At 36.0% G+C, this 10,754-nt stretch overlaps 1 protein-coding gene across 1 annotated transcript in view; it reads right to left on the reverse strand.

Moving 5' to 3' along the window:
- Positions 1 to 773: 773 nt before the first annotated feature.
- LOC122349917 (centrosomal protein of 104 kDa-like) overlaps positions 774 to 10,754 on the reverse strand; it is an 18,104-nt gene continuing 8,123 nt past the window's right edge. Inside the window, 11 exon segments of the mRNA XM_043246055.1 lie at positions 774 to 2,692; positions 2,948 to 3,038; positions 4,940 to 5,007; positions 6,031 to 6,169; positions 6,288 to 6,394; positions 6,576 to 6,577; positions 6,674 to 6,752; positions 7,684 to 7,744; positions 7,932 to 8,027; positions 8,151 to 8,351; positions 10,205 to 10,381. Coding sequence (XP_043101990.1) covers positions 2,550 to 2,692; positions 2,948 to 3,038; positions 4,940 to 5,007; positions 6,031 to 6,169; positions 6,288 to 6,394; positions 6,576 to 6,577; positions 6,674 to 6,752; positions 7,684 to 7,744; positions 7,932 to 8,027; positions 8,151 to 8,351; positions 10,205 to 10,381 — 1,164 coding nt within the window. The 3' untranslated portion in view covers positions 774 to 2,549.

Here is a 10,754-nt window from a genome sequence, read left to right on the forward strand (position 1 = left end):
TCTTCCTCCAAGTATTCTAAACACACATCCTAAAGACTGAAAGATATAAAAGATACAACCCAAGAAAAAAATATAAATGATAAAAGAGACCTTTATAAGTGCTCCGAACAAAGCACTGTAACACCTGTTTTGGCCAACAAATAATGTATTTAATAAATTGATTGTATATATTTACATTTAAAACTCATTTAAGTTGGTCAAACCTTCAAAATGTTTTACTGCAATTTACCTTCATTACTTGTCTTCATGCATGCTATAACTGTGCCAAGTTTTTTAAGTTAAATTACTTTTTAGTGTTTAGAATTAAGAGGGTTTTTAAGCACCATAAAAGTATGATTAACCTACTCTAAATAGTTTAGAATAAGTGTTATATTGCTCTGAAGTCACTCTGTATCATGCAATAGCTTTTTGTAAGGAACAGTCTGAAATTTAAGTCATTCTTCACTCCTGGTGCTTTTGCCATGTATCTTTAGTCCACATGCAACATAATTTTAACTCAATTAAAATGTTCTCTGGTGTTCCGTGTAAGAAAGTAGGTCATACCCGTTTAAAATAATATGAGGGTGAATGACACTGACCTGCATCACTTCATTTTATGATAAACACAGCCTGGCAAACACACCACTATCAACATTTAATTTTTAAAATGCGTTGTTTTGGTTAGTTTTTTCGATTGTGACACAAACACCATTTACAGAGATAAAATCTTTTTTTTTTCTTTTTTACATTTTCATATAAAAGTATTTGTACAGATAAAAAGAAAAACAAGCTTGTGACTTTACCCAAATACATTTATTAAAACAGCTTTAAAGCAGAAATTAGCTTCTGTTGATATCGATGCACATACAGATGATGGGCACAGAATTAATGTGTCATGACAATTCAATTTACAATCAGAAAAATATTTAAAATCTTGTTTCATAATGTCTAGGAGCAAACACTTACTCTGTACGGACAAATATTTTGTCAATTGTACACCTGAGGAAAATGGAAAGTGGCCAGACTAAGACTGTACCTATAAAAAAAACCCTGCAATCGTGGCCTTGAGAACTGCCAGCACACAGTAGTGCAACATTTCCAGCTACCTCCTCCTCCAGGTTACTATGATATGACTTCGTAATTATACTATAATTAAAATAAATCCAAATGAAAGCAAACACAAAAAAAGTTCTACTCCACAAAATAAAGCAATATATGATATCATTATCATCTATATATTATCTATATACTATACAGTTATACTTTTGACTGAAAAATTAATACTATTGGGTATGTGTCAGGATTTGATGCGAAAAAGTTAAGTTTTGGATCACTCTCTGCACTCTAAAATAATTGTTTAGGCTGATTTATTTAAATTAATAATGATAGTAATAATTAATTAGACATCGCAGTAATGCCACACCAGTGAATCATGTGAGTAAGAGTTGATTCATGTCAGTTATATAATGCATGCCTCAGAATTGAGCTGTAGAAGCTCTTAACAATGCATTATGCCTATTGGGGTTGTGCCTTGAAAATTCCCTTGCTTATCATGTCTCACATAATAGGAAAACTATGACGACATACCTATATTCAGTCTTCTCTGTGTGCAAATACTTTAAAATGGGACATTATGGCTTATTTTCAGGCATAGGATCAGACTCAAACTGCCTTTATGTTATTTCTTCTCTTCGGTCTCAATGATTTTATAAGCACAACTGAACTAAAGCACAATCCAACAGAACAGCACAGTTTAATGCCGATGATACCCAGCGATTTAACACATCACGCACTAGACAAAACCATTTACGTGCCGAGAGTTTCTCTAATACTGAAGCAAATGCAAAGACCAAACATACGAAATAATAGTCTAAGAGCATCATCATCCCTTATGGCTCTTTATTCTCTCAGCAGTGGCCTCTCATATTGGCAACATCTCTGTTCCAGGTCTCGATTTTCTGAGAAGCACCAAGGCAGGTCTATGACTACTATTAGCCCTTGCCCTTTCCAAGAAACATTTTTTTTTTTGTTATCCAAATTTTGCAAGGTGGGTGGTGCAGGAAACTTAAGCATCTGAATCAGATACAAGGTTCAAATCTCTTGAACAGAATGTTTGCGTTCTTTTCAAAGACTAAATTTTACGTTTGGCTATGATGCTAACAATGTTTTAAAAACCATTAAATGTCAAAGTGCTACAATCACAAAATATTCACATACACCTCACACACGCGCACACACACACACTAAACAAACAAGTATAAAAATTCTCAAATAGATTACAAAAAAAATCCAGGTGATCCACCTGAAAAGGTAAACAGCAAAATACAGACTGCGTATCTGGTCATAAATGTGTTTCAGTTCAAGTATTTTTGTTCGCACGCACATTTTTGATCTTTTACATTCATTAATGGGTACATTTTATATCAGGTGTCAAAGACAATAATGATGCTGTCTAGATTTATTTCTAAATCAGTACAGCAATAATGCATCATTTGAAACCTGATATAAAGTAGATTTGTGTGAGTTTTTTTTTTGATTATTTTAGCAAAGCTACTAGAGGTAGCATGTAGCTATGCCTGTTGTAGTCGGTGACTGGAGGCCTTGCCTGGAAGAATTCTGGTGCGTCTGTTGATCCTGGAAGCTGGAGCAGGGATGCGACTGCCTCTGCCCAGACCTCGAGGCTTGGACTCGGATGTGATTGTTGTCGTCTTACCTATAGACACAAACACACAACACCTCAGGAGTTAATGTTAATGAGAAACGCATTGGCTGAACTATATAGCGTCGCACAAAGTAAACAGCGTTCAAAATAATACTGAACGGTCCATTCAGAGGCTTGAGGTTGTGATTGGCAGATGGGGTCCTGTACACTGTGAAAGCTGTGTGGGGTAGTTGGGATCTATAGGGTCTTTATGGGGCAATGTGGGGTTGTAAAGGTCTCATTGAGGCCAAAGAGATGAATGATCACCTTGTGCGTGAGGGGGTCTGCTCTGTTGTACCGCTCTCCTCCGTGAGTTCTGTTTACAACCCTCGATTCCCATGAGGTGAGACTTCCAGCCCTGCACATGCAAGACATGCACTGTTACACTGCTGTATGAGAGACTTCAGTGCTCATAATACTGAAGTTATTCACTTATCATCGTTGGTGCTACCTATGGAGTCTCGATAAGTGTTCTTACATTCCTAAACCTTATAAGTAATAATCAGCTCTTACACATTAGAAACTCCTTACGTCATACCTAGCGAAGTTCTGCAAATGTTATTTTAGCCAAGGAGCTCTTACAAGTCAAGAACCAGTATTGTTATTACAAATTAAAATAAAAAAACAAAAGAAAAAAAATCATTAATTAAAAAACAATTCGCAAATATCGCTTTTTTTTGGAAATCACGTTTCTTTTCCAGTTGATTTTTTCCCCCATGTTAATTTTAATGTAATTTCATGTTAATGTTTTCGAATTATTTGTCAGCTAAACTAATTTCCGATGTAAAAAACAGAGCCTTACAAAGTAACAAAATCTAAAATAAAAAATGAATGGCAGATATTTAGACAAAAGTGGGTTAAAATATAAATATTTGTCATTATAAATATTTGCCATCTTTTAAAATTACATTACAAAACCCATTAAAAATACACATAACACAAATAAAACAAATAGATTTTTAGGTACAGCAGGTGCATTTAGTAGCAGCACTCAAGATATTGCATCAATAAATATAAACATACTATATACACGTCACTGTACAATTTATACATTGATTCATATTAAAACAACTGTATTAAAGTTCTTCAGTTAAGAGCAGAGTGAGTGAGTCCCATCTGCTGTGGCTATGGTATGGCAGCAAACTTCCTTGATTATTACACTGGAATAGGAGTATAGTTCCTGATCATATCGGCCTAGAAAATCACAACTTTTCATTTTCCGCCGGTCTTGGTACACGACATAACTACATATATGCATGACAATAATGAGATACTAGTAACTAATCCCATTACTTTGTTAATTTTTATTGAAAGTAATGTGTTATGTTACTTTTGAGTTACTCCTTCCTCATCTGGCCTAGGCTTGTTTGTATGTTTTTAATATAAAAAGTTACATTTTTGGCCATTTGACACCAGAAGTGAACTGAATAAGCCTCAGACTGAAAGAAATGCAAATTCATTATTAACATGTTAACATAACTACTTGTAAAGCATTACCCCTAGCACTGGTTGTTTTGTACAGTACATTGAGATGGAGACACCAGAACCGAAAATACTACAATATTTCTTCAAAAGTAGTTCATGGAGACGTTAATTTATAATCGTCCATGATCAAACATCATCATATCGCGCACGCTCCTAATATAAAGCTAAAAAGAAATATTACAGCAGTAAAAGTAAAGTACTAAAACCTTCCAAAACGTAAAATATAAAAATAAAACCCAATTCAAAATATTAATAAGTACTATAAAAGTATATAAAAATATTAAAATAACATTGGTAAACGTTCTCTCTATCTTAACAAGATCGCCCATATTTTCATTGCAATGTGTTGAAAACAAAGCTCACGCTGTATTTCAGGGACAGTGTAACCCTCACAAAAACAGGTTTACAATTTGGACGATGTATGAGTTTGCGTGGTACAGGACATGAGACATCATTCATTGGGCACAGAAGACACGTCAAACACTGAATACGTAAAAGAAATTATTTGTTAACTATTGAGCGAACACCTTTCCAGCGTCAGTCACAGTCATGAGCTCATCTCTATGACGTGCGACAGAGAAATAACAAGAACTTTTCGTGTTATTTATGTTGGATAAATAATTGAAATTAATTTCGATCATTTTACAGCTGTTGTACCGGCAGGCTGCATTTGTGCACCAAGTGTTTAGTTTTTTGTTATTTTGTTGTTGGTGATAATAAATGAGTTGATGATGTAGAAGAGCACCTTATGGGTGTGTTTGTGTGTGATCTCACCTCTTCCCCTGAGGCAAAGTTTTCATGGCAGAGAGGACAATGATTGCAGTTTTCTACAGAAGTTGGTGCTAAAGAAAAAAAAAAAACAGAAAAATAAGTAACCATGTTTTTAGTTTTTCCCCCCAAACAACAAAAAATGCAGCAAATTTTCTGCTTACAGAAATAAAACAATAAATCTGTAGTGACAATGTGTGAACTTCCCATGTATAAACCGATCTGATGATAGAGCTGGCTGTTTTCCTATTTTTAGGTGAATGAGAGTGGCACAAAAAGACCGACATGAACACTTGCCAAGCACCAAATGTAAGTTAAAATAACAGAAAAACCTGCTAGTTACTGGTCCGTGATATTATTGGGCAACTGAAAGATAATACAAATGTTAAAATCTTCTCATGCTATTTATTGGACTGGAATGTTCTGTTTTCTAATAAAATCCATATGGTGACATCTAAAATATTCCCCTCATTAACATGATGTGGGAACATATATGCTTTGAATATTTTCAGTCTTCTTCTCATACCGTGTAACATATAATCATAGTTGTATATGCAAAGCTGAAATACCTCCTTCATTTCTGTTAAGAACTGATAAACAAGTATATGGTGCGCCCAGTAACCAAGATGTATGCCAGTACTTGGGCAGGCATGCATTCAAGCTAGCAAAGCTGGTAAGCGACATTTATAAAAAAGGGTCCCACTTTATACTGCGTCCCTAATACCTTTGTACTTATATAGTAACTAGATGTATATGTAGTATGTAACTACAGTGATACACAGGTTCTACAGCTCTGATGTTTGTTTAACTACACATTTGTAACAACTCACTGAATGGTATGTGTTAGTACAAATGTGTAACAGCATTTTTTGATAAAGAAGTACGCTTTATATTAAAGAGATATTAATTTAAATTAACTGTGTTACATACAGACACACATTTAGTTACTATGCAAGTACAAATGGATTAGGTAATATAAAGTGGGACCAATATGGCCATTACAGCAAATCACCTTGCTATCACGTTTGTAACAGCACTGAGGGTGGTTTCTGGATGTGCATGGAATGAAAATACCGTGCAAGCACACAAAAACTCACGATTGCAAGCTGCGCTTCGAGCATGCTCAGTCAGCTTATGTCGAGTGAGCGCTTCGGAGCAGAGAGGACACTGGGTGAAATCCGCCCTCCGCTCACATTCAGTCAGCAAGTGCTCCGTCAGGCTCGCAATCTCCACCACCTAGCGAACGCACAAACACCCTGCTTTAGCACGCTTTCCGAAATGGGTTTACCAAACTAGGATTATTTTGAACTATGACAGCACATGTGCTTGGGTGTGTGTGTGTGTGTGTGTGCACCTGTCTGCACTGAAGACAGCGCTGCAGCATCGGGCAATGTTTCCAATAGTGCAGGTCGAGCCCATCCTCTGTAAACGACTCATCTCTCTCCACAGAAAATACACAGACTAGACAAAAACAGCACCAGCATCAACTCTGATCCCGTCTTTCATTTCTCATTTAACATGCTATTAAGATTTTTTCCCAGCAGCATGAAAAGAAACTCATTAAACGAGAGCCCATTAGGACCGCACATTATGCTATCGCTTTCCAGATGTCTTGCTGAGATAATATTAGTGCATTTATAACGGCTACACAAGACTTGACTTTGCAGAGTTGGCACTGAATCAGAAACAAACTTATCAGCTGAGAAAATGAGAGAAGAACTGACATGAAGTTGTCCTTACTTGTCTAAGTAGTTAGCTACAGATGGTTGGCTTCCTTTTGCATCGGCAGGAACAGACTGGTTTACCTTCTTAACACCTGCTGAAAACAAGGGTTACGTAATTACCCATCACATTCTGTTCATACTGAATTTTTCAGAGGTTTGGAATGGCGTTACTTTGGTATTACTTTTATAATAATATAGTATTTATTCATATTTGAATGAGCCTTTTCAGTTTTCATTTAAGTGATTTGAAAATGAACAGTGCTAAATATAGATTTTCAAGCTATTAAATTGGCCTCTCGGGTACCAAACAGAAACTGAGGGTCATTCATATAAAAGCTACATAAACAGGGAAGTTTGTTGAACTACTGTCAAATTAGATGGTAATTTGAGGAAATGAAAAGTAATGCATGCTTTAAAAAGAATAAAGAAAAAATTGTTATGGTTCTCACTGTTTTTATCACTTGACTAACGTGAATACAAAGAAGGGCATACATGAATCCAGCTAAAAGACAGATATGAAGATATGTAGCTATGGCAGGTGTGTCTACAGTAAGTTTAAATTCATGTGACTACTGCAAGGTTAGTTTAAAAAAAAAAAAAAGGTGCCATCAAATATTTTGATTGGAAGCCCTAAGATTTTTTTATCCTTTCTATTCTTTAAACTCAAAAAATGTAACGCGTTTAAACAAAAACATGAGGAACAAAAGTTGTTTGCTGCAATTATACGGGAACTGATCTTTAATGAGAGTTCACAAAGACTCCAGCACCAACGTTGGCAATTTGTGCATATTTTATAGCGTCAAATTCATATGGATTTGTTAGATATTTGATTACTTGTGCATAATTTACAAGTTCCCCAGTTCTCATTAATTTGTACATATGACCTCCCTCTAAACCTAACCGCCAATCACAGGAAATAGTACAAGCGAGATCATACGAATTCATATAAATATGCCAACTCGTAAAATACATACAAACTGTTGATGAGAAAGCACTGGCAGCACACACATATACCAGTTTACACACCTGATTTGACTGACTTCTCAGCTTTTTTCTCAGGTACTTTGGTATTTTCCTTCCCTTTCTCCTAAAACACATATTTACACCTTTAATGCATTTACAAATTCATCACCCATTTGATGGTCAGACGGGCTCAATGAAATGTCAATGTCCACTCTACAGTCATTCAGTCACGAAGAAGAACGTTCAAAAATGTCAACACCATGTATGAAGAAGCAAGAGAGCATTAGGCCACCTCTGACCACACAACCTACGCTGATCTCCTTCAGTACTGCAAGCTGCTCTTGCAAGCTTCTGATTTCCTCTTTTTCTTTCTCACCATCTTCTTTTTCTGCTCCTTTTTTTGGCTTCTGGAGTAATAGGGGAGAAAGCGACACTTTAAACTGAATGCAGTAGCCCAGCATTCTCTGAACCCACGCACAAACATTCCATGAGCTTCAATTATGAAACTTAGTTCTACAGACCGGTTTTACCTGCGTGTCGATGGCGTTTCCATCTATCGCGGCGAGTGAGTCAAAAAGGTTCTTGTAGAGGACATTTTTACGTGTGCTGGTGTCATCGGGTGGCAGAAAATTCAATACTGCTTTTCCATGAAGACGGTACATAGCCTGGACGACTCTCACAGAAAGTTCTCGCACCGAGGCAGCGCTGTGCTCCAATCCACCTGCCAGAAACTAACACAACATTTATCACAGACAAATCTATGCAATTAATATTAACTAATAATATTAATTATTTTAAACATAACCAAGAAGAAATTAATACTTCTATTAACAAGGATTCCTGAAAAAAAAATGTATCATGGCTTTCTTAAAAATATTAAGCGGAACTGTTTTTAAAATTGATAATAGCTAAAAATATTTTTACCTACATACTGTAAAACATTTGCATTATATACACAGTATTTTCCTTCACTTTCTCTTACGTTCTCCATACACAGATCCCATTCATCTGCCCTCAGGCTCTGGATCTCTCATTTTAATTACAGGAAACCCAATCGCCTCTCTGCTGTGCCCCAAAGCCCATCTCATCTCCCAGGAAACCAGCAGGCATAAGGCATTTAGCAGCCATCCCTGCATGTAACCTACAGCAACCATTTCATTGGAGATCTCCAACGAATAAGACCAAACTAACAGTAAGATGTAATAAATATTTAAGAGGCTATTTGGGGCTGATTCATTGGTGATAACCGCAAAAAAAAGTTGTTCCAAACCTGTATGACTTATCTATAAAAAGTCTAGACTGCTTTTACCTAAAAAAACAACCATACTATAACCAGCATCTATCAAGAAAAAATTGTCCTCAAGTGGTCCATTCGACTACTACATGATACTGTTTTTTTTCAGCTAACTTTAATATCCAGTCAATAAATACCACATGAAAATTCTGGCCAATACATAGAAGTTGATAATTATTGTAAAGTAAAATCAAATCATTTTATATTCTACAAGTAAATTTAGCTCATACAAAAACATAGTGCAATATGAAAGGTAGATATTTATTTTTTTTACAATTTTGTAATTTCATTTGCAATGTTTATTTGCAAAAACAAATAAATTGTTTTTTTATTTTAAAAAAATGATCATGTTATCATGTTTTTATTGTGTTATATTGTGTTAGTCATAAATATAAAATGATTACTCATTCCTCTTCAGGCTACCTAGGTGTGGTGACCTAAACCTTAAAAAAATCCTAACACACAAAACCAGAAGGAGCTGTTGTTTTGAAACAACAAAGCCAAGCTGGAACACGGAGAGAAACCCCACGTGCACTTTGCAGATCCTTGTGAAATTTCAAAGTCTCTGTTGCAGCAGTGCCACAAGTTTGCATTGCAAACATACTTTAAACTGCACAGGTAGCAATAGAAAAACTAAATAAAAGGCCAAACTCTCATCTTCAACTAAGACCCTGAAGAACCGTAATTTCAACATCTTAGCCACTTTGTACAAGTAATTGTTGGAACAGAAAGAGTGAATGAGACTTGAATGTGCTTGGATGATTTTCATAAACTATGCCATGGATATGCAACTTTCTGTCAGGACAGCCCTGTTAAGAAACGAATGGTACCAGACATTACGTAGGGTCGACTACACCCGCTCTGCCATACAAAGACCACTTTGTTTCAGTCTAATGAAGCCCTAAAGAATCTTAATGATAGCTGTGCTTAACCTTCAGATCCTAACAGAAAGGTTAAATTTGTGATATTTTGGCCTTAAAAACCCATCTATCAAATATGTGTGGTCTAAGATGCTAAAGCACAGTTTGGGTTTGTACAACCACCAAACAGCTAAATTTCACCACCACAGCTGGCACCTCAGTGTGTGTGGTCTCAGACTAATAAGTAACCAATCACATATCATGAGGTCAATAAATCTAGCCATCCATTTCCATATTTGTAAACTAATACTTTAAAGCAGTAGCTTAAAAATCTTGTTCAAACTTCAAGCTTACAGCTTGACTGGGGAAAAAGCCATTGGGTTGACACCCAGTGAGATCATCTCAGAAAGAGTTGAAGTTGGGCCAGTACCCGCATGATGTTGTCGAGGGTGAAGCCAGAGTCCTTGGTGCCCAGCTGTTCTAGAAGCTTCTCCAACAGTTCCAGCCTGCTCAGAGCCAGTCTAGTGGGTACAGTGCTCTGCATGGGCCTCACAAGCTCCACAGGAACCATCTGCAGAGCTCTCACCTCCTTAAACAAAGCCATTTCCTGCCAAAAAAACATGCAAGCAAGCGTTATACAGATTTATAAGAGCATTCAGGTTACAAAATACAAAGTTTTTCTAACTCATTTACACGTTCAGAAATATATTGCAATTTTTTTCCCATGGTTTTATTGCTGGAGGTCAGGAGGTTGCTGCACATTTGGTTACAAGCATTGCTCTACAGTTTTTAGTGGGCAGCAGATAGCTACTGAACATCTGACTTGTATGTGTTATTTCTTGTAGAAGGTGGTAACATTATATTTTAAGTAGTTTAATCAATAATAAGTGGTTATGATTTAAAAAAAATGTAAACATGAAAAATAACATAATATTAGGTTGATTTATAATACTCTAAGGCACTGATATCAGAATACATCA

Source organism: Puntigrus tetrazona, chromosome 8, assembly GCF_018831695.1.
Source record: "Puntigrus tetrazona isolate hp1 chromosome 8, ASM1883169v1, whole genome shotgun sequence".
Classification (NCBI taxonomy): domain Eukaryota; kingdom Metazoa; phylum Chordata; class Actinopteri; order Cypriniformes; family Cyprinidae; genus Puntigrus; species Puntigrus tetrazona.